Source organism: Vicugna pacos, chromosome 20, assembly GCF_048564905.1.
Source record: "Vicugna pacos chromosome 20, VicPac4, whole genome shotgun sequence".
NCBI lineage: Eukaryota > Metazoa > Chordata > Mammalia > Artiodactyla > Camelidae > Vicugna > Vicugna pacos.
The window spans coordinates 25,231,689-25,257,458 of NC_133006.1; the positions used below are offsets into that span (position 1 = coordinate 25,231,689).

The 25,770-nt window shown below is 33.6% G+C and overlaps 3 protein-coding genes across 3 annotated transcripts; all 3 read right to left on the reverse strand.

Annotated features, from left to right (window-relative positions):
- Window positions 1-1,132: 1,132 nt before the first annotated feature.
- Window positions 1,133-2,069, reverse strand: LOC102536780 (olfactory receptor 2J3). The gene is given in 2 exon segments (XM_015248776.3): window positions 1,133-2,053; window positions 2,055-2,069. Coding segments are annotated over 2 exon segments (936 nt in total).
- An 8,730-nt stretch (window positions 2,070-10,799) lies between these two features.
- LOC102529614 (olfactory receptor 2J3-like) lies at window positions 10,800-11,798 on the reverse strand. The gene has a single exon (XM_006215265.3). It carries the CDS (start codon window positions 11,783-11,785, stop codon window positions 10,853-10,855), a length of 933 nt encoding a protein of 310 aa, XP_006215327.2. The 5' UTR covers window positions 11,786-11,798; the 3' UTR covers window positions 10,800-10,852.
- An 11,650-nt stretch (window positions 11,799-23,448) lies between these two features.
- LOC102536303 (olfactory receptor 2J3-like) lies at window positions 23,449-24,387 on the reverse strand. Its single transcript, XM_006215383.1, has one exon. It carries the CDS (start codon window positions 24,385-24,387, stop codon window positions 23,449-23,451), a length of 939 nt encoding a protein of 312 aa, XP_006215445.1.
- Between the last annotated feature and the right edge of the window lie 1,383 nt (window positions 24,388-25,770).

Below are 25,770 nucleotides of genomic sequence, written 5' to 3' on the forward strand. Positions count from 1 at the left end.
TCCACTTTAGGTCAATATGCCCAGTTTAAAGTGTTACATACATACTACACTTATTTCAAGTGGAGATGGTGGCAACAATATAGATAACCAATCTATTACTTTTATAGAAAATTCATTTATTTGGAAAATATATGTTGATTTTCATAATATACTTTCAAACCAAAAATATTCAAATCATATCAAACTTAAAAAGGAAAAAACTAACACTTCTCATACAGCTTTTATCACAAAAGTTTTCCAATATATTTTCATGTAATTCTTTCAAATGCCTATCAGATTTATCAACTCATTTTTCAGAGTCTAGTACTAAGTCTGCATCAGACACTCCTTATTGCTTCTTAGGTTAAGCAGGTGCTCCAAGCACTTACTTCACCTAACAATTTCTAGCCTATGATGACTTTATAAGCTGTTGGCACATCTTTACAAGATAATTCTACCTCCTTTACACTTTTCACTACCTTGTGAAAACAAAAGTATGAGATACTTACTTCTGCTGCATCACTTGAGGGTCTTTACTGCTATGATTCATAAAACTTGTTTTCTTATTATTGATAATGGTATAATCAAGAATATAGCTCAAAATTCCTCTCAATATTAACTAGTATTTGAAAAGAATAAAGTGTTGAAGAAAAGATTTAGTTTTTCACAGTCTTTAGTTAGATCAAATACAGAAGACAAATTTTGTGATAAATTATGCCCAAAAAGCAAGAAATTAAATGACTATCCTAGGGTTTTTAAACTAGGGAATACCATTTTCCATAGGAATTACACCTGAATATTATCAATTTTTATAATTTCTGTGCTTCATTTTCAATTAAGAAAAGGATACTTTTGTGGGGGGTTTTGTTTTTTTTTAATTGAGTTATAGTCAGTTTACAATGTTGTGTCAATTTCCAGTGTAGAGCACAATTTTTCAGTCATAAGTGAATATACATATAATCATTTTTCACATTCTTTTCCACCATGAGCTACCACAAACTCTGTGATCTCCTAAGAGCACATAATCAATAAGTGCTGATAGAGGGAGTGAATCAAAGAGTGGTTGATGAATGGATGGTGGGTGAATGGGTGGTAGATAAACCATTGGTGAAGAGATGCTCCATTATATGGTTAATGTCACAAGTATAGGGGCTCACTCTTGCCCCATTAATCTCTTTACTGCCCCTCTTACATCTCTGTTTCTGAGGGTGTAGATTAGAGGGTTGAGGCTAGGTGTGACAACAGTATAAAACAGGGCAATGAACTTGCCTTGATCTTGAGACTTTCCTGATGATGGTAGGAGATATATGCACATGGCTGGAATGAAAAAGAGGGATACAACCATAAGATGGGCTCCACATGTGCCAAAGACTTTCTGAAGTCCAGTTGTTGACTGCATCCTCAGCACAGCCTGGGCAATGGCACCATAGGAGCTGAGAATGAGGATGAGAGGTATGAGAACAAAAATGGAGCTCGTGACCATGAGGGTCAGCTCGTTGGCACGGGTATCAACGCATGACAGTCGCAGCAGTGCTGGAACTTCACGGAAGAAATGGTCCACTTGGCGATGTCCACACAGTGGTACCCAGAAGGTAAAGATGGAATGAAGTGCTGAATTAGTAAAGCCACTCACCCAAGAAGCCGCAGCCAACATATGGCAGAAACGAGGGTGCATGAGGACAGTGTAATGCAAGGGTCTACATACAGCTGCATAACGGTCATAGGACATCACCACCAGTAGCACGCATTCTGTGGTTCCCAATGCAAGGACAAAATAAAGTTGAACCATGCAACCTTTGTAAGAGATGGTTTTCTCTGAGCCCCAGAGGTTGACAAGCAACTGAGGGATGGAGCTGGTGGTATAGCAGAGATCCAGAAAAGAGAGGTTTGAGAGGAAGAAATACATGGGTGTGTGGAGATGGAAGTCTAGGTATGACAAGATAATGATGAACAGGTTGCCTACCAATGTCATCAAGTAGAACATCAGGATAACCACAAAGAGAACTACTTCCAGATGAGGCCAATTAGAAAAACCCAGTAGAACAAAGTAGCCTTCAGAACTTGCATTGATTTTTTCCATCATCATTCATTTCTTGTTACCCAAGTAAAGAATCCATACACTCAAAAATGTAAGGAATTCTCCAAAAACTATAGGGACACAAGAAAAAGAAACAGAAGCCAGTTTGAAGGTCCTACCACTATTCAATTCTAGGATAATGTGGGCATTAAGAGAAACTATAATACTGATAAATTAAAAGAAATAACAATCCACAAACTAGTTGATAACTAAAAAAGAGTAAATAAATAATGGAGAGGAGAAAGCTATTCCTGTTAACAGGATCCTTCTAATTAATTAAATATAGAAGGAATGGTAAAATTAGAAAAACATTAATGAACACTAAAACTAATGAATGAAAATATGATTAGATAAATATCTAATATTTATCTAAAATATAGATATTTTAATCTAAAATATCTCCCCATAAATTATTTGTTAATTACAAAATGAAAAGTATTAGACTTTACAAGAGAAAAACCTGGTGGACATCCACAGCAAAACAATCAATGCTAACATCACCAACATTGAGACAAACCAAAATCATGTGACTACTCATGATGCTCTAAACAGGACATAATGTCACTTCAGTCATATTCCTCCCAAAATGAACAGTCTGACTTTTAGTGAAGAAACATGAGACAAGCTCACTTTGAGACAAATTGGGCAAAATAGCCAACATGCACTCTTCAAAAATATCAAATTCAAAGAAGAATTTGAAATGAAAATAGATGATAGATAACAGATACATATATGATAGATAAATGATATAGATAGATGATAGATAGATAGAGAGATAGATAGATAGAAAGAAATAAGAGAGCGGATGGATGATAGAATAAATCTTTTTAGACAGAATATATACTGTTGCCAAACTTGGTTAAAAGGTTATTAGTACCTCTTTGTACAACTTTTGCAACTTTTCTGTAAATTTGGTATTTTACCAGATTAAAAACTTACAAAATATAAAGGTTTTTTTTACTTTTATGTTTCATCCATATATTTTCCCTGTAATAGAAATGTAACTTCTTAACTGTTGAGTTCTTCTCACTCTTCCAAGGGTGACATCTGGGAAAATAGTAACTTGAAAAATTCCAACATAACTAAAGAAGAAAATTTCCATGAAACAAATCATCTTTTTTTTTAACAAATAGTTTCCTTTTCAGGATTTCCATGCCATTTCCATTTATGTGATTATAGAAAACACAATAATTATAATCTAAGTCATCTCAGAAGTAATAAAATGATATGATGAACAATATCAAATTTATATATGATTTCAAAATGTTTACAGAGGGTGAAAAATATTGAGCTTCAATTAAATATTCTTATAGAAAAACTTTTTCTTCCTATTTAATTGCACTCACAGCTTATTATTTCCAAACTGAAAACTAAATAGAGACACCAAAAAAGAGGCACAGAAACATATGTACATCAACTTATGGACACTCATGTTACAAAGAAAGATGGAAATCTTACTTCACATGAATACATTTGTGAATAGATGGGGAAACAGTGATAGAATGCCACCTAAAGTGCATATGAATATGACTGATTTGAAAAGTGAAATTTTAGTAAAAGGAAGGTATAAATTCATTGAGAAAGCAAGAAGCAAAAAAGGGTGTGAGGACGGAGGAAAATAGAGAGTAACCTAACTAAAGGAGCTTAAAGTAGAAAGTGTCATAAACGTACATCACAGGCTGAGAAACCTGAACACAAGACCTGAAGAAGGTTTTTACACTAATTCTTTTTCTTTAGGACAGTAACTGAGACCATATTTAAATTCTTATCATAATTTATAATGTCTATGTATATTTGTATTTTCAAACTTAAAGAATTCTGAATATTTACTGAAACCATTAAATGACTTTATCATTTAATATACTGTGCCCAAAGAATCTTCTTTTCTTTTTTGTTTAAAAAATAAAGTGCATTTCATAAATAGTTACAATTCTTATGTGATTTTTTTTCTCTTGTGGATTTTCAGTCTTTCATAGGAAAGATTAACACCTCCTTTTGTTATGTAGTAATAGACACAAGGCATAGTAACCAACATCTAAGTATCCCTCCATCTCTCTGTGAATGCTTTCCTTCATTCAACATTGCCGCATCAATTCTGCTTCCCTCCTTCCACAGTCAGTTTTTCCTCTCACACTTTCTAATAAGCCATGGCGAAAGCAAGAAATCACAGCAGATTCATCTGTGATTACTTCTTTTGGGAACACTTTATTGTTCACATTTTAAAAGTGCAACTCTTGAAAAAGATGTTAGCAGTAGACAACTGGTTGAGTTTCAGCAGGAAAATTAGAAACAGTTTAGCCCTACACCTGTAAGACTGATTCAGGCCTTAAAATTCTTGATCAGTAACTAGTTACACTACCCTAGACTACCTTCTACAGCTCAAAAATCAGACAGGAAATCAGACAGTATATTGCCTAAAAGGATTTTTTTTGTAATTAAACCAATGTTTAATATAAAAAATTGTTAAGCTATGTAAGGAGAACAGCTATGAAGACGTAACTAGAATTCTGGAAGATATCTTGGACCAAGGGACAATATCCAAGCACTTCCCCAAGGCAGAAGTTCAGATCTCACCAAAGAAGGTACAGTTGAGCCCAGGGGATGCTGAAGCAGTTCACCACAGCAGAATCAAAAATAGAAATGATCAAATAGTAAATTATGAAGATTATTTCACTCAGAGGTCACTGCCATTTGAGGGATGATGAGAAAATTTCAAGATTTAAAAAAAATTTCCTAGAATGGGAGATAGTATATCATGAGAAATATAAGCTCAAATGCTGTCAGGTTTTTCTTCTGATGCAGGTATAATTCTCTTCATCATACAGTTGCCTGAGTAACTAAGTACATTAATTAAAACAAAGCAGCAGCTGTGAGATATATGTATCTGTTGCATGACCCACCCTTCAGCATCCTTATAAAAATTAGAAAGGGATACAAGATAAGAGACAAAAAAACAGATGTAAGTAGAGAAAAGGTAGGAACTTCAAGGTTAAATTTCTTCTTACCAGGGGAGAGGAAAATAAAGATCTCATCAAAGGATGTTTTCATGGGCTATGGAATGAAATATCTTCTTCTCTTTTTTTAAACAAGACAGTATGGAGGAAATGGTGGACACGAGTCTCTTTTTCCCATCGATATTTTCTTATATTAGTCCTTCAACACGTTTACCTAGTGCTCAAGTAGTACTCAAACAACTCCTTCCCCGTCTGTCCTTCCTGTGTCTGGCTACATTCCCTGTATTTGTCTACCCAACCCGTGCCCTCTTTATGTGTGGATGCATCTACTTGAAATCACCACCATAAATGGCTGCCTATACCATATATTCTAATTTACCACATCAAAATAGGAAAACAGAGTCTGGAAAGTATTATGATTATCATTGCTACACAAGAGAGTCTGGAGTCTACCAAAAGACTTGGTTTTAGCTGGAAGGAAGAACTCATTAGAGCACTGAGTATGTCAGGGGATGAACCCCTTTTCCTAGAGCAAATGGAGCCTTTATGGAAACAAAAGAACACTCTGATTTGTTTTCCTTGACTGGGGCCACTGGGAGGGTAAATCCCAAAGTAGCAATTAATGCCCTTCAAGGAGTTGTCCTAGTTAGAACAGTTTCTGAGGAATACCTTCAACATGACTCCACACTGTTGTACTAGGATAACAATAACTCTATAGATCCACCATCACTGATAACCACGCTCTAAGCTGTGTTTATAGGGAAGAAAATGAGTGGTCCTGAAACTTCTTCCCCAATTCCTCATGATGCTAAGGGCCACATTTGAGAGATAACTTGTCAGAGGTAGTCTCATATGGCGGATATGAGAAGCATGAAACATCTTTTAAAATGGAGTACATAAAAGCGAAACTGTACATTTTTTCTTAATTTGCATAATGTCTGCCTGATATCACTAAAATCAAGGCCAAGTTTAGCCCTGCAAAAATATTGAAACTAATCTTTGAAAACCATTCAAACCTTAACTCGAAAGGTAACCACCTAAACTCTGAAAATTTAACAAAACTATTGAATATTTTCAAAACATTTTCATCAATAATTTCCCTTGGTGTCTTGTCAAAAGTTTTGCCATAATACATTTTTAAAAATGAAATTACCTGTGATGCTGGTCTACACCAAATAAGTGACTTACTGATGTTAAAAAAAGTACATCATGCGTTTATAAATTAATGAATACTTTAAAATTTTTATTTCTAGTATCTTGGTATGGAAACTGTGTATTATAATACGATTACATTTTTAAAATTCTACTTTTAAGAGAGCAATTGGATATTTCCTTCTATTTAACAGGAGTACCAGAAAACAGTATCTCAGTGGTGTTGATTGTTGTGAGAACTCAATAAGAAAAACATATAAACATTTTCCACAGTGCTTAGTACATAATTATTCAATGCATGTTAGCTACTATTACTATTAGAGTGAATTTTAATTTGAACTGATATTTTAACAAACAATTCTATTTCTTTGTAATTCTTTATTTAGACATTTAAAATATTATACGTAGAACACCTATATTCTCACAACTCTGATGTTAAAAAGTGTTAATCTGTGCTATGAGAAAACTAGCATAAGATGAAGCACAAGGAAAGCAGAGTTGGGGAGTTAACACCAAGATTTGGGGCCAGGAAGGAAAAGAGTGGAGGGGAAGCTGGGATCACAGGAGATCAGCCCCTCTGAGTTTGCAAGTCCAAAAATATTGGGGATTGAGGGTCAAAGCCTCCGTTTTTAAATTTTCCCCAGAGAAATCTCAATCCCCCTGAAACCTCCCCTTGCTCCCTTTCTAGAGAGGATGTGGGGGTACCAAGGATACAGAAAAGTTGACATCGCAGTATATATACTGGAGTCTGGTATATATGCTTTTGGGTATATATTCAAAGGAACTGAAAGCAGAATATCAATGAGATACATGCACCCTTATGTTCATTGCAGCATTGTTCACAATAGTCAAGACATGTAAACACCCTAAGTTGATCAAAAGATGAAGTGATAAACAAGATTTTATATATTTTAATAATATACGTATATATAAAATGAAGTTCAGTCATGAGAGAGAAAGAAATCATGTCTTTTGCAACAACAGGGATGGACCTTGAAAGTACTATGCTAACTTAAATAAGTCAGAAAGAGAAAGGCAAATACTTTATGTTTTCACTTATGTGTGGAATCAAAAAAGCCAAACTCAGAGAAATAACGACAGTTGCCAGGGGCTAGGATTTGGAGAAATGGAAAATATTGGTCAAAGAGTACAAAATCCTCACTTTAAGATGAATAAATTCTGGGGACCTAATTTCCACAGGGTGACTATATTGTATTATATACTTGAAAGTTGCTAAGAGAGCAGATGTTAAATATTCTCACTACAAAAAAAATTACACTAAGTAAGGGGTTAGATGGGTAAACTAAGCATTTTTGTGGTAAGCATTTGCAATATATACATGTATAAATCATCACATTGTACATCTTGAACTTACATATGCTGTATGTCAATGATATCTCAATAAAGCTGGAGAAAAAAGAAAAATGTAAATAAATAAAACTAGTGGGTGAAAGTTAAAACAAAACAGAATTCTACTTAATTTAAATATTCTGCCCACAAGGTACTTATGAACTACTTTGTTTACTATAAACATAGTAACTTTATAGTAGAGAAGCCTAGCAGACAGCATGTTAACCAAGTGTTCAGAGTTAATATCACTGATAGAATATTACCAGTAACAGAATAAATAAAAACCAAGTATCTTCTAATAGGATGCGCTCAGGAAGACACAGTATCACTTCTGTGGTATAACTGTCAAAAATGAACATTCCCATTATGCATAAACACCAGGCAAACCTAAATCGAAAGATATTATAACTAAAAAATGGCCTGTACTCTTCAAAAACATTAAGCTCACTGAAAACAAAGACAGAGAAATGTTTCCCGATTAAGACACACTAAAAGACATAACACACAAATATAATCTGTGATTGTGAAGTAGATCTTTAGGAAATACTCTCAGGAGCACTTAAGGGTGGGTGTGCATTATACTCCATAAAATTTCAGAAAAATATTTTAAATATGTGTTAATATTATATTGTTATAGACAGAATGACAAACCATCCATAGTAAAATATTAACATTGTGAAATCAGTTGAAGGTCTACAGTATGTCTCTGTGGTATTTTCTTTCTATAAATTTTATTACTTTAATTGTTGAATTACCGTTGGCATATGGTGGACTTGTAACTGAAAATGTATTATGCTTGAAATCACTTGACATTGTCATAGCACATGAGAACCAGTGACCTTCCATCCCCACATCTGTAAAACAGAGATAACAATATAAGAAGCTGAGGCCAGAAAAAGAGCAGACAACGAGTGTACCTGGGAAGCCAAAGTCAGTGTCTATTGTTGTATATTTTAGATTCCACATGTAAGTGATATCATACAGTATTTGTCTTTCTCTGTCTGACTTATTTCACTCAGCATAATGCCAAGTCAAACCACATCGCTGCATTCTTTATTATGACTGAGTAGTATTCCATTTTGTGTGTGTGTGTGTGTGTGTATACACATCACATCTTCTTTATCCATTCATCTGCTGATGGGCAGCTTAGGCTACTTCCATATCTTGGCAATTATAAATAATGCTGCTCTGAACATTGAGATGCATGTATCTTTTCAATTTAGTATTTTTGTTTTTTTCATATCTAAACCCAGGAATGGAATTGCTGGGTCATATGGTAGTTCTAGTTTTAGTTTTCTGAGAAACATCCATCCTGTTTTCCACAGTGGCTGCACCAGTTTAAATCATTCCCACCAACAATGTATCAGGGTTCTCTTTTCTCCACATCCTCACCAATATTTGCTATTTGTGTTCTTTTTGATGATAGCCATTCTGACAGGTGTGAGATGATATCTCATTGTGGTTTGTGATAAAATTGCATAAAGTTCACGAAACTGGTTTGAAAAGTACAACACAATAAATACAATAATTTCTGTGTTAATCTTTGGGGGAATTTTACCAACTGACCCTTGTTTTAGATTACAAATTAAATAGAACATCCTGGTAATGTGGATAGGATTCAATATCATATGTGTTGTAATTATAGCATTCTAAGAAAAGTAGTTTATATACATAAAAAGATACTTTAATGTTTTTCAAGTTGAAAAGGGAAGGAGGTGAGAAATTTTTAAAGTTAGATAGTGAGAGATTAGGGTTCTACATGAGATGTCCCAAACAGTAAAATTTTCGGAAGTGCAAGATGGTTCGAAGAACTAAGCTATGTTTTTGTTCTTGAAAGTTATTTTAGCTCCACGATGCTTCACTCTATGTAGCCCCAATTATTTACTGAAAATTCTTTTATATACATGATTCTTGGTTTCTTGGACAGTAGGTTGATGACAAATGAATATCATTGTTTATGTCAAGTTGTACATAAAGAAAGAATCACAGACACACAAAGGAGAAGATGAAGATACCATAATAAATGTAATTGCAAGCCACACAGGAAACTGAGGGGAAGTTTTAGGAAGTGTTTTCCATTTTAACACTTTAGGAAATAGCATTGAATCAATCATGTCTAAACTTTAAAGGCCCCAAAAACTACAACTGACATTTGAGTTACCATACAAAACTCAGGCTTTTGCCAAGATTTTACTTTATATTAAATTATCCTTGAGCCTTACTCTACTTTAGCCCAATATGGTGTCAGTTTAAAGTGTTAATACATAGTACACTTATTTCAGTTGGAGATGGTAGCAATAATATAGGCAACAAAACTATTATTTTATTTAAAACACATGTCTTTATTTGGAAAATATATAAGTTGATTTTCATAATGTACATACCAACCACAAATATTCAAATCAGATCAAGCTTAAAAAGAAAAAAAAACTAACATTTTGCATACAGGTTTTAAAACAAAATTTTCCCAATATATTTTCATGTTATTCTTTCAACTACCCGTCAGATTTATCAAGTCATTTTTCAAAGCCTGGTACTCACTCACCTCAGATATTCTGTACTGCTTCTTGGGTTATACAGGTGTTCCAAGTCCTTATTTCACATAACAATATCTAACGTATAATGATTGTTACTTTAAAGCTGTATAGCACAGCTTTAAAAGATATTTCCACCTCCTTTACACTTCTCACTGCCTTGAAAAATAAGAAATATGAAATGCTTACATTTTCTGCATTATTTCAGAGGCCTTGTTGCTATGATTCATAAAACTTGTTCTCTCACTGTTAATAATGGTATAATAAAGAATATAGATCAAAATTCCTCTCAAACATAACTACTTTCAAAAGAGAATAACAGTGTTGGAGAAAGGACTTAAGGTATTTCCCTATATCTTTAATTAAGCCAAAGAAGACAAATTTAATGATGAATTTGGCCTAGAAGGCGAGAAATTAAAAGATTTATTCTAGGTTTCTTAAAATTAAGAATATCATCTCTCCATAGGAATTATAACCTGCTCTTTTAGCCATTCTTAAAACAATTTCATGTCTCATTTTCAATTAAGAAAAAGATACTCTTTAATTCAGTTTATGCACTGAAAAAATTTAACATTGATGTTTGCTCTTGATTTCACATAGCTGTTGTTTCCACTAGTGAGTGATTGGTATTTAGGCAGACTGTTTAATTCACATTTGCTACCACGAACTCTGTGACCTCCTGAGAGCACAAGATCAATAAGTGCTGATAGAGGGAGTGAATCAAAGAGTGGTTGATGAAAGGATGGTGGAGGAACCATTGGTGAAGACAGTCTCCATTATATGGTTAATGTCACAAGTATACAGGCTCACTCTTGCCCCATTAATCTCTTTACTGCCCCTCTTACATCTCTGTTTCTGAGGGTGTAGATTAGAGGGTTGAGGCTAGGTGTGACAACAGTATAAAACAGGGCAATGAACTTGCCTTGATCTTGAGACTTTCCTGATGATGGTAGGAGATATATGCACATGGCTGGAATGAAAAAGAGGCATACAACCATAAGATGGGCTCCACATGTGCCAAAGACTTTCTGAAGTCCAGTTGTTGACTGCATCCTCAGCACAGCCTGGGCAATGGCACCATAGGAGCTGAGAATGAGGATGAGAGGTATGAGAACAAAAATGGAGCTCATAACCACGAGGGTCAGTTCATTGGCACGGGTATCAACACATGATAATTGCAGCAGTGCTGGAACTTCACAGAGGAAATGATCCACTTGGCGATGTCCACACAGGGGTACCCAGAAGGTAAAGATGGAATGAAGTGCCGAGTTGGTAAAACCACTCACCCAAGAAGCCGCAGCCAACATATGGCAGAAACGAGGGTGCATGAGGACAGTGTAATGCAAGGGTCTACATACAGCTGCATAACGGTCATAGGACATCACCACCAGTAGCACACATTCTGTGGTTCCCAGTGCAAGGGAAAAGTAAAGTTGAACCATGCAACCAGTGTAAGAGATGGTTTTGTCTGGGCCCCAGAGGTTAATTAGCAACTGAGGGATAAAGCTGGTAGAGTAGCAGAGATCCAGAAAAGAGAGGTTTGAGAGGAAGAAATACATGGGTGTGTGGAGATGGGAGTCCAGTCGTGACAAGATAATGATGAACAGGTTGCCTATCAACGTCATCAGGTAGAACATCAAGACAACCACAAAGAGAACTAACTCGAGATGAGGCCAATTAGAAAAACCCAGTAAAACAAAGTAGCCTTCAGAACTTGCATTGTTTTTGTCCATTGTCATTCATTTCTTGTTACCTGAGGAAAGAACCACATACACTCAAAAAAAAAAAAAAAGGAAATTCAAGGACAAAGCAATCTTGAGAAAAAGAACAAAGGTGTAGGTACAACTCTCCTAGACTTCAAACTATACTACAAAGCAACAGTAATCAAAACAGCATAGTATTGGCACAGAAACAGACACCTAGATCAATGGAACAGAATAGAGAGCCTAGAAATAAACCCATGCACCTATAGTCAATTAATTTACAACAAAGGAGGCAAGAATATACGATGGAGAAAAGACAGCCTCTTCAATAAGTGTTGCTGGGAATACTGCACAGCTACATGTAAAACAATGAGATTAGAACATTTAATCACACCATATACAAAAATAAACTCAAAATGGGTTAAAGACCTAAATGCAACAAAAGAAATCATAAAACTCCTAGAATACAATGTGGGCAGAACACTCTTTGACATATCTAATGGAAATATTTTCTTAGATCAGTTTCCTAAGGCAGAAGAAATAAAAGTAAAAATAAGCAAATGGAACGCCAGAAACTTAAAAGCTTTTGCACAGCAAAGGAAACCACAGACAAAATGAAAAGACAGCCTACAGAACAGGAGAAAATATTCACAAATGATGTGACCCACAAGGGGTTAATATTCAAAATATACAAACAGTTCATACAACTCCACATTAAAAAAATAAAACAACCCAATCAAAAAATGGGTAGAAGACCTAATGAGACATTTTTCCAAAGATATACAGATGGCTAACAAGCACATAAAAAGATGCTCAACATCACTAATTATTAGAGAAATGCAAATGAAATCAACAATGAGATATCACATTACATCTGTCACAATGTCTTCAAAAAGTCTACAAATAACAAAAGTTAGAGAGGATGTAGAGAAAAGGGAACTCTTGTACTGTTAATGGGAATTAAATTATTGCAACCACTGTGGAAAATAGTATGGAGGTGCCTCAAAAAACTAGAAATAGAACTACCATACAATCCAGCAATTCTACTCCAGGATATATATCTGGAAAAAATGAAAACAAACGCACCTCAGTGTTCATAAAAGTACTACTACTTACAATAGCCAAGACATGGGAACAACCCAAGTGCCCATCAATAAATGATTGGATTAAGATGTGGTGTAGATATACAATAGAATATTACCCAGTCATAAAAAAGAACAAAATACTGCCATTTGCAGATGGCCCTAGAGAATATTATACCTAGTGAAATAAGTCAGAGAAAGAAAAGTACTGTATATTACTCATGTGAAATCTAAAAATTAATACAAATTAATGTATTGCAAAAAAGAAATAGACTCACAAATATAGAAAACAAATTTGTGGTTACCAAAGAGGAAAGGGAAGGGAGGAGGGACAAATTAGGGGTATGAGATTAACAGATAAAAACTACTATGTATAAAATAGATTAGCAGCAAGGATTTACTTGGTAGCCACTGGGAATTATAGTCATTATCTTAAGTAACCTATAATGGAGTACAGTCTTCAAAAATAATGGATCACTATGCTGTACACCTGAAACAAACATAACATTGTAAGTCAACTATACTTCAATAAAGAAGAAAGAAATTCTCCAAGAACTATAGGGGCACATGAGAAAGAAACAGAAGCCATTTTGAAGGTCCTACTACTGTTCAATTCTAAGACAATTTGGGCATTAAGAGAAACTATGATACTAGTGAACTGAAAGAAATAAGAATCCACACTCATTCTGATAAATTTAAAAAGAATACATAAATAAATAAATAATGAAGAGAAAGCTACTCCTTTCAACAGGATCCTAATTAATAAATATAGAAGAAATAGTGGAGTTAGAAAAAGATAAATAGATGCTAAAAACTAATGAATGAAAATACGATGAGAAATAGGATATTTACATAGTTTAAAATATCTCCCCTCAAATTACTTGCTAACTACAAAATGAAAAGTAGTACACTTTACAATAGAAAAACGTGTTGGACATCACCAAAACCAAGTAATCAATGTTAACATCATCAGTATTAAGACAAACCAACATCCTATGACTACTGACATGACGCTCTGAACAGAAATAAATGTCACTTCGGTCATATTCATGCCAAAAATACACAGCTTGACTTTAAAAATGAGGAAATATGAGGCAAACTCTCACTGAGACAAGTTGGACAAAATAGCTGGCCTACACTTTTCAAGAATATTGAATTCAATGACTGCAAATTAAAAGCTGAGGAATTGGTACAGATTAAAGGAAGTCAAAAAGACATGATCTAAATGTGGGATTCTGGACTGGGGAAAAATAGCTGTTAACACTATTGAGACAATTGGAGAAATATGAATATGAACCAGGGTTAGATAGTAATATTATATTCATATTAAATTTTCTTATTAACTATAAACTGGTTGTGTAAAATAATGTCTCTGTTCTTAGAGGAAAAAAGCACAAGTATTTAGCAGCAAAAGGACAGGATATTTCCAAATTAGTCTCAAATGGTCCAGAAAAAGATTGCATAGACAGACAATACATAATGATAGATAGATCACAGACAGATACCTATACAGACGACTGATAGATAGCTAGATAGATACACAGAAACATAGATGATACATACATGAAGAGATAGGCACATAAGTAGTTGATAGATAATAGGATAAATATTTCAGTAAATACTTATTTACAGTAAATAGTAAACTATTGCTGAATTTGGTTTAAAAAGCTAATGGCAGTTCTTTGTACTACCTTTGCAACTTCTCTGTCAATTTGACATTTTATCAGATTAAAAATTTATAAAAAGTAAATATAAGGCTTTTTTTCACTTCGTAATTCATCCAAATATTTTCCCTATTACAGAAAATAACTTCTTAACTCTTGAATTCTTCTCATTCACCCGACGGTGACATTTGAGTAAATAGTAACTTGAAAAGTTTCTAACATAGCTACAGAAGATTTCCGTGGAACAAATAATCTTTCAGCAAACAAATAGCTTTAGTTTTCTTTTGAGCATTTCCATTTATGTGGTTATATAAAAATTTGCAATCCAAATAATTTTATGTATAGATAAAAAGATATGATGAAAAATATCAAATTTATTTATGATCACAAAGTATTTACATTGGGTTAAAAATGAGCTCAAATTAAATATTCTTATAAAAAGAACCTTATCTTCTGATTTGTTTACTTACACTCACAGCTTATTTCTAAACTGAAAACTAAAACAAATAGGGACACAAAAAAAGAGACACACAGACACGCACAACAACTTACAGGTACTCACAATATGAACAAAGCTAAAAATCTTAGTTCACATGAATAGGTCTGTGAAATACATGGGCAGAACAGTGACAGATTGCATCCTAAATAACATGTGAACATAAATGATTTGAAAATAGAAATTTTTCAGGAAAAGGAATATATAAATTCACAGAGAAAGCAAAGAAGCAAAGAATGGTGTAAGTATGAAGGAAAATGGAGGGTAATGTGAGTAGTGATGCTTAAACTTGAAAGTGTGTACATGTATATCACAGGCTGAGAAATCCAAACACAGGGCCTGAAGTAATCTTCTACATTATTTCTTTTTCTCTAAAACAATAACTGAGACAATATTTAAATTTTGAACATAATTTATAATATATATATATATATTTATTCTCCAACTTAGAGAATTCCAAGTATTTTCTGAAATCATTAAATAGCTGCTTGTCAGTTAATGTATTGTTCCTAGAGAATCTTGTTTCTTTTCTGTTAAAAAAATAAAGTGCGTTTCATAAATAAATTATAACTCTTAAGTGATTCTTTTCTTCTCTCATAGGTAAGATTAAGACTGCCTTTTGTTGTATAGTTATTGTGACAAGGCACAGTAACCAGCATCTAAGTATCCTTCCCTCTCTATGAATGCTTTTGCCTCATTCAGTGTTGCCGCATCACTTCTGCTTCCCTCCTTCCACAGTGAATTTTTCCTCACACACTTCCTAACAAGCTATAGCAAAAAAAGAGACAGAGAGAAAGAGAGAGAGAGAGAGAGAAAGAGAGAGAGAGAGAAGAAAGAAAAAAATAGAAAAGAAAAAGAAAAAAGAAAAAGAAATCACAGCAGATTCACCTGTGGTTACCTCTTGGGGTGGTCTCTTAATTGTTCACGTTTTATAAGTACAATTCTTGAAAAAGCTGTTAGCAGTAGATAAGTGGTTGAGTTTCAGCAGGAAAGTTAGAAACAGTTTTGCCCCAAGGCTGTAAAACTAATTCAGGACTTAAAACTCTGAATCATTAACTAAGTACACTAATCTAGACTAGTTTCTACAGCTCAGAAATCATACAGGATAATCAGACAGTACACTGAAAAAACGGGATTTTTTGCAATTAAACCAAAATTTAATATAAATAATTATTAAGCTATGGAAGGAGAGTAACTATAAAAATATAACTAGAACTCTAAATGGTATCTTGGAACAAGGGACAGTATACAAGAAAGGGGCACTTCCTGCCCAAGGCTAGCATTCAGACCTCACCAAAGAAGCTGTGGTTGAGCCTACGGGACAGTGAAGAAGTATACCAAAAAACAGCAATGGTTAAGTAGAAAATTATAAAGATTATTTCACTCAGAAGTCACTGCCATTTGCGAGATGATGGGAAAATTCCAAGTTTTTTTTAATATTTCCCTAGAATAGGAGATAGTACATCATGAGAAATATAAGCCCAAATGCTGTCATTTTTTCTTCTGATGCAGATATAATTTTCTTCTTCCTCATACAGTTGCCTGAGTAACTAAGTGCATTAATCAAAACAAAGCAGCAGCTGTGAGATATATTTATATCTTGCATGACCCACCCTTCAGCATTCTTATAAAAGTTAGAAAGGAATATGAGATGAGATTTAAAAAAAACACGGATGTAAGTAAAGGTAGGAACTTCGTGGTTAAATTTCTTCTTACCAGAGGAGAGGAAAATAAAGATCTCATCAAAGGATGTTTTCATGGGCTATGGAATGAAATACCTTCTTCTCTTTTTTTAAACAAGACATTATGGAGGAAATGGTGGACACGACTCTCTTTTCCCATCGACCTATCACTGGCCAAGTTATTTTTTTCTTATATTAGTCCTTTAACATGTTTACTTAGTGCTCAAGTAGTATTCAAACAACTCCTTCCCCTTCTGTCCTTCCTGTGTCTGTCCACATTTCCTGTATTTGTCTACCCAACCTATGCCCTCTTTATGTGTGGACCCATCTGATCTCTGGTTTTCACCTCCTTGAAATCACCACCATAAATGGCTGCCTACACCATACATCTAATTTACTACATCAAAATAGTAAAGGCAAGCAGAGTCTGAAAATTACTATGATTATCATTGCTACACAAGACACAGTCCAGAGTCTACTAAAATAGATTTGGTTTTAGCCAGAAGGAAGAACTAATTAGAGCATTGAGTGTGTCAGGGATGGATACCTTTTCCTAGAGCAAATGAAGACTTCATGGAAACAGAAGAACACTCTGATTTGTTTTCCTTGACTGAGGCCACTGGGAGAGTAAATCCCAAAGTGGCAATTAATGCCCTTCAAGGAGTTGTCCTAGTTAGAACAGTTTCTGAGGAATACGTTCAAGATGACGCCACACTGTTGTACTAGGATAACAATGACTCTATAGACCCACCATCCCTGATAACCATGCTTTAAGCTGTGTTTATGGGGAAGGGAATGAGTGGTCCTGAAATTTCTTCTCCAATTCCTCATCACGCTAAAGACCAAATTTGAAGGATAACTTGTCAGAGGTAGTCTCATATGGGGAGGCATGAAACATGTTTTAATGGAATACATAAAGATTAAACTATACATCTTTGCCTTATTAATTTGAGTTTTCTCTGCCTGACATCTCTAAACTTTAAGACCAAGTTTAGCCCCACAAAAGTACTGAAAATAATTTTTGAAGACCACTCAAACTATAACTCAGATGGTAACTACCAAAACTCAGAAACATAACAAAACTATTTAATATTTTTAAAACATTTTCATCAGTAGTTTCCCTTGGTGCCTTGTCAGGAGTTTTGCAATAATACATAAACAAATGAAATTAGCTGTGATTGTTAGACTATATCTAGTAACTGACTTGTTACTGTAAAAAAAAAAGTATACCATGAGTTTATGAATTAATAAACACTTTTAAAGTATTATATTGTTTCTAGTTAGCTAATATATTCCATCTGTAAAAAGAAAATCTTGGTTTAGAAATCATTTATTATAATAATAATATATTTTTTAAAATTTAAGAGAGCAATTGTGTATTTTTCTTTCTACTTAAGAGGTGTACCATATAATAGTCTATGTTTCAGTTGTCTTAATTTTTGTGAGAACTCAATAAGAGTTTCCACAGTGCTTAGTACATAATTATTCAATACATGTTAGCTACTATTACCATTAGAGTGAATTTTAATTTGAACTCATATTTTAATAAATAATTCTAATTATTCTTTATTTTAGATTTTTTTAAATATTACAAATAAAATAGCTATTATCCCACAACTCAGAATCAAATAGAAGCTCCATGTACTATATATATATATTCCCTGGTTTAGTATAATAAAGATAGTTCTGAGACTGACAGATCAAAAAGGCCCTTAAGAGGGCAAGTAATGAGATGCTTACCCATTTCACGACCATAGTATTCCTTAGTTGTCCCTCATGCCTACTTTCAGCGAATCTAAATCACCCACTGATCAATAAGATACTCTAGTTCTGGAGTTTACAATGACCTGCACTTGTAACAAATTTGTCTTTACTATAAACACTAGATTATTCTGCTTTGACTCTGCTCTCAAGAGGAATTCATTAAACTTGTGTGAGTAGGTTAATAGGATAATAGGTAAGCTATAGAGAAGATAGAAATTATGTATAATAGTCATGTATTTCTAGATTTATATGAAGTTATCACTTTAACTGGAATCTCTATTCTCTCATATCTGTTTTTCTTGTTATTCTTTTACGATAGCACCCACTGTGCAATTCCCTTCAGTCAAAGAAGAAATCACAAAGAAAATTAGAAATTCTTTGAAACAAAGTGAAATTTAAAATGCAAAATATCGAAATGTGTGAGATGCAGCTAAATTGGTGCTTAGAAGAAAATTTATAGCTTTAAATGCTTATGTTTAAAGCAAAGGGAAATGATCTAATATCAATGATCTAAGCTTCTACCTTAAAAGGCTAAAAAGGAAGATGAAATTAAACTAAAAGCTAGCACAAGAAAGAAAATAGCAAATATAAAAGCAGATCTATAAAATATAAAACAAAATTATTAAAAATAACATATGAAAACTAAAGTTGTTACTTTGAAAAGATCAAACACTGACAAATCTCTACCCAGACTGATTTAAAAAAAAGTGGGGGAGATACAAACTACTATATTAGAAATATAAGTGGAGTCAGTATGACTCCTACAAATATTAAAAGGTAATAAAGGAACATTATAAATAATAAATTTGACAACTAAGGTGAAATTGGCAAATTCACTGACAGATACAAATAACCAAAAGAGATTCTAAAAGAAATAGAAAGTCTTAATGCTTTTATACCAATGAAGGTAATTGAATTTTTAATTAAAAATGTTCCCACAAAGAGAACTACAGGCTTATATGTGTACACTGGTATTCTATTAAACATTAAAGAAGAAATAATACCAATGCTAAATAAACTCTTACAGAAATTAGAGGAGAAAGGAACATTTCCCAAGTCATGTAATGAAGCCAGCATTAAGTTGATACAGAAGCTAGACAAAGACATCACAAGAAAAGAAAAATACTGCTTAATATCACTCAAGATTATAGACAAAAAACTCTAACAAAAAAAGTGATTAGCAAATGAAATCCAGAATGACTCTAAAAGGATAATAAATTATGATCAAGGGATTTTTCCCCCCAGGAGGCAAAGTTAGTTTAACCTATGAAAATTAACTAGTGAAATTAACCATATTAACAGAATAAAGAAGAAAAGCAATTAAATCACCTCAAGAAATGCTGGGAAAGCGTTGGACAAAATTTTACACCCTTTCATGATAAACACCCTCAGCAAACCACAAAGAGAATGAAACTTCCCAAACCTGATGGAAGACACCAATTAAAAACCAGCTAATATTATACTCCTTGGTAAAAGACAATACTTTCCACTTAAGACAGAGAATAAGGCAATGATTTCACCTCCCAGTTTTCCCATTCAACATTAACCTTGAAATCATAGCCAGTGCAACAGAGTAGATAGCGATACAAAAGGAATAACAGGTGGAGAGGTAGAAATAAAAGGTTTTATTTGTAAATGACATGATTGTGCACTCAGAAAATCCTAAGAAATCCATTAAAAGTCTACCAGAAATAAAATATGCATTAGCGAGGTCACAGGGTACAAGGGCAATATACAAAAATCAATTGTATTTCTATGCCATTTACAATGGCATTCAAAAACGTTAAATACTTAGGGATGAATTTAGCAAAATATATACAAGATCAGTGCTCTGAGAGAAATTAAAAAGATGTAAATAAATGGAAATACATATATGGAGATATATACCGTATTCCTGAGTCAGAAGACTCAGTATTGGTCTATAAATTCAATGCAATCACAATCAAAATGCCAATCACACTTTTCTGTAGAAACAATACATTATATTTCATTAAAGTTACAAAAGTGTTCTTTTAAAAATACTATTAGAAAATAAAAAGTATACTACAAGATAGAAGAAAGTATTTATAAAACATTTACCTAACAAAGGACTTAAGTCAAGGATATATAAATAACACTTAAAACTCAATAATAAGGTGAATGACCCAATAAAAATGGGTAAAATACTTGAACAGAAACTTCACAATATAAGCACACAAAAAGATAGTCAACATCATAGTTCTCAAGGAAATGCAAATTAAAACCACAATGAGATATAACTAATAAACCCACTTGAAAGACTGAAAGCATAAAGATTGACAATACCAAGTGTTGTAGAAAATGTGGGCAATTGGATCTCTCATACACTGTCCTTTAGAGTGAAAATGGTATAGCTACTTTGAAAACATTTTGACAGTTTCTAATAAAGGTAAACATATACTTAGTTTATGATTCATCAATCCCACTGCTAGGCATTTACCTAAGTTAAATGAAAACACTTGATCACACAAACAATGTATATCAATTTTTATAACAGTATTATTCATAATAGCCAAAAAGTAAATAATTCCAAAAGCCCATTATCAGATAAATGGATATACTGTGCCATATTCATTCAGTGGAATTCTAACCAGCAATTAAAAGGAGGGATGCATGTATAAATTTCAAAAAATATCATGCTAAGTGAAAGAAACCAAACTCAAAGATTACACACTGTATGATTACATTTACATGAAATTCTTTTTTATTTAAAAAAGGCAAAACTATTATGACAAAATGAATGGTTGCTTGAGGCTGTGGGTAAAGAGAGAACTAACTGCAAAAGAACAGAGTTCCTTGAGGAGCGATGGAAATGTTCTATATCTCGATTTTGGTGATAATTATACAATTGCACATTTGTAAAAATTCATTGAACTGTACATTTTAAATGGATGGATTTTATTACATGTAAATTATACTTCAATAGGCCTGGAAAAAAAGGGAGCCATTTATATGTTGAAAGGCTAGTGTGCTTCATGTAGAATTCCAAATGGTAAGTTTTCCATGGAGGTAGGAGAAGTCCATGTTTTGACATTTTGTAAAGTTTGTGTGATATGCGAAGTGATCCCGTCCTGTGGCCCCAATTATTTAGGAAAAATTCTACTATATAATGAGACTTGGTTGGGAGATGGATTCGAAGACATGAGACTGTACCGTATATTAAGTGTTCATGTCTAGTGAAAGATAAAGAAGATGAAGAGAAGGGAAGACAAATTCCCTAGAGAGTCAGTCCAAGCAAGGAGACCAAGTAATGGTAATACACTCAGATATTTAGGAAAAATCCTGGAGATTTTTTTTTCTTAGTTTTATAAGCCATTCAATAAGATCTAGGTTAATTACATCTAGATCTTAAAAGAGGTGAAAAACTACTACTAATATCTGGATTAGAGCTACAAAAGTGATGAGTTTCCAAGATATTACTTTAAAATAATTGTCCTTGGAACACTATCCCTGCTGTATAAGCTGACTAGCTTCAATTGAACAAATCTTCAACTTTGAAGTAGGATATGCAAAGTGGATTTATTTCACATGGTGATGGTGGGGATATATGTAATAAATCACTTACTCAAATGACAAGAAAATATATTACTTTAATTGGAAAAATATCATACATAAGTTTATTTTTACAATATCCTTACTCATGATAAATATTCATATTAAATTAAGTTTAAAAATCAAAATAAACTAACATGTACCAATCAATGATTTTTATCGATAATTTGTTCAGGTAATTTAGTAAAACATCCATTACATGAATCAAGTTTTCAGAGCCTAGTACTATCTGCTTCAGAGATTAGATGCTGTCACTCTACTTGACCTAATTTTTCCCAGTACACAAATTCTCACTAATTGGCAGTCCATCAATCACAATCTCAGAAGTTATCTCCACTATCTATATACATCTAACTATCTTGAAAAAGTAGAGGGAGAAGAGAAACCACATCCACTGTATTAACTGACAGCTATGATTTATCAGTCTTACTCTCTATCCCTAGGAGTGGCAACTTAAAGATTATGGGCCAACTTTCCATTCTACATTAAAAACTAATACTATTCAGCAAAGACTAATGATGTTTAAAAAGAAAACTGTTAAGGTATCTTAAATGATATATTTTTCATTAACTAAGCCAACTAAAAATTAAACACATATTCTGTTTTGTTTGGTTTTATTTCATTTAATAGCATTAACTTCCTGCAGAAATTACCAATTGGTATTTATTTTCAAGATTTTGGGCCAAACTTCTTGTTTTGTTTTAGATTTTTAAAAGTTACCTTATTATTAGCATTGTGCCCAGTGAAAATTAAGTCATGCATAGATACTTCCTTTTCTATCTTAACACTTTCATATCTGCCACTGGAGAATGAGTTCTCTTCAGGAAAAAAAAAAGTGTTTTATTCATCTATGCTGCCAAGAACCCCACAATCTAGGAGAGATCTAGTTAATTAATTGAATGAATGAATGAGATGAATAAAGGGGTGAATGAATAAACAATTTTGAATACGTAATTCTTTATACTGTTCAATGTAACAAGTGTATATATAGACCAACTGGATACAACACTCATATAATTTAGTATCTTGGGGAAAAAAATGTGTTTCAGTCAAAGAATTCTTATGTATCTTCTTACCATTTAGGTAAATTTAATGCCTCTCAACCACCAAAAACTTTTAGTCTGTCTTTGCTATACTGTCCCTCTATTTCTGTAGACACTAATGTTCAATCCATAAAAATTAGCATATTAATTTTAAAACACAGTTGCTAATTTTTATGGACACTAAGTACAGAATAATTAAAGGTTAAAGTGGTACAAGTCAAAAAAGTTTTCTCTAGATAATATTTCAGAATCAACCAATAAAAAGAACAACAAATTTGGGATAGAATGTTTCTTCCATGCTTGGTTGGCTTTAGACCAAAATTAAGTCTCAAAGGAGCAGAGGAACTCTCCAAGATAGATAAGACTCTCTGAACAAAAACTACCAGACAGGTAATCTGTCACATCTCTCTATCCCACCCTATTAATCTCTTTACTGCCCCTTTTACATCTTTGTTCCTGAGGGTGTAGATTAGAGGGTTGAGGCTAGGTGTGACAACAGTATAAAACAGGGCAATGAACTTGCCTTGATCTTGAGACTTTCCTGATGGTGGCTGGAGATATATGCACATCACTGGAATGAAAAAGACGGATACAACCATAAGATGGGCTCCACATGTGCCAAAGACTTTCTGAAGTCCAGTTGTTGACTGCATCCTCAGTACAGCCTGGGCAATGGCACCATAGGAACTAAGAATGAGGATGAGAGGTATGAGAACAAAAATGGAGCTCATGACCATGAGGGTCAGCTCGTTGGCACGGGTATCAACACATGACAGTCGCAGCAGTGCTGGAACTTCACAGAAGAAATGGTCTACTTGGCGATGTCCACACAGGGGTACCCAGAAGGTAAACGAGGAATGAAGTGCTGAGGTAGTAAAACCACTCACCCAACAAGCCGCAGCCAATATATGGCATAAGCGAGGGTGCATGAGGACAGTGTAATGCAAGGGTCTACATACAGCTGCATAACGGTCATAGGACATCACCACCAGTAGCACACATTCTGTGGTTCCCAGTGCAAGGGAAAAGTAAAGCTGAATCATGCAACCAGTGTAAGAGATGGTTTTCTCTGGGCCCCAGAGGTTGACCAGCAACTGGGGGATGGAGCTTGTGGTGTAGCAGAGATCCAGAAAAGAGAGGTTTGAAAGGAAAAAGTACATGGGAGTGTGAAGATGGGAGTCCAAGTATGACAAGATAATGATGAACAGGTTGCCTACCAGTGTCATCAAGTAGAACGTCAGGATAACCATAAAGAGAACTAACTCAAGATGAGGCCAATTAGAAAAACCCAGTAGAACAAAGTAACCTTCAGAACTTGCATTGTTTTTCTTCATCATTCATTTTTCCCTGTACCTGAAGAAAGAATCATATAAACTGAAGGATTGCCCACTCATTAGCAAAGCCTTGCAAATTGATTGGGGGAAAAAAAAAATCTATGCCACTTCCAAATACTGCCATTATGACAGTAGGATTGTTATAGTTTTGTTTTAATGTTTCATTCAGACACTTGTCCTGTTATAGATACAATCAATAATTTGTCAAGTGAATGAGTTCTTTGATGCATCCCTAAGTTAGTATTTGGATAAATGAAGATTAAAGATATTCCACAGCTAAGAAAATTTTCATTTTAAAAAATCTTTTTAAAAAAAATTGTATCCCCTTTTCTGCATTTTCAGGTTATTTCCAATTTTGTCATTACACAGAAAGAAATATTTGAAGTATTAATAATCTTACGTAAAGGTGAGAATTTACCATGAGTTGAAAAACAATTCAGTAGTAACTTCAAAATTTTAATACTGGGTGAAGAAAATTCAACTTCAATTGAATATGTTTATAGAAAGAAAAAAATATTCATACTTGTTTACTTATGCTATGAGCTTATTACCAGACAAAAATAATATGCAAATGCAAGTAGAAACAAAGACACATGCATACACACACATCAATTTATTAATATTCACAACAAGCTAAGCTGAAGCACAGGTATCTACGCATGATAATCACAGCAGTGCTGAAACTTCACAGAAGTGGTCCACCGCACAATGTCCACACAAGGGTACCCAGAAGGTAAAAGAGGAAGTGCTGAGGTGGTAAAGCCACTTACCCAAGTGATCTTTATGGAAACAAACAAACAAACAAAAAACAGCCAATAGTCTTGATTAATTGAGAAGTAAAATAGATTCAGCAATTCAGTGATAAAATGCTTACAAACATAAATGACAATACAACTAAATTTGGAAGACCAAAAAAAAAAAAAATACAGAGTCGAAGAAAACTGTAAGGAGGGAGCAAGAGAGAAAGGAAGGGTGTTTGGAGCAGGGAGGGGGTCCAATTGTGGCATTTGGAATTGAAAGTGTGCATATCACAGGGCTAGGAGACCTAGACAACAGGGCTTAAAAATAATTCCCACAAAATTTCATATGCTTTAAAACAATATCTAAGACATTAAATTCTCAATCATAACTTATAATTACATCATATGTCTTTAGGATTTCCATACTTTGGAATGGGAAATTCTGAATAGAAAATTTACTAACTTTTAACAAAGACATGCAAATATTACATAAAATCCAATGACAAGTTCATCTTGTTCTTTTGTAAAAAATAAAGTTAAGAAATTTAAATGCATACTAATAGTTTGATTTTCAGTTACTCATTTTCTCCTGTGCATTATCAATCATTCATAGAATGAATAAACACTTATTTATTATATAGTTATT

Bases quoted from the DNA above. Each gene is read 5' to 3' on its own strand.
- LOC102536303 (XM_006215383.1), bottom strand. From the start codon at position 24,387: ATGATGAAGAAAAACAATGCAAGTTCTGAAGGTTACTTTGTTCTACTG.
- LOC102529614 (XM_006215265.3), bottom strand. From the start codon at position 11,785: ATGACAATGGACAAAAACAATGCAAGTTCTGAAGGCTACTTTGTTTTA.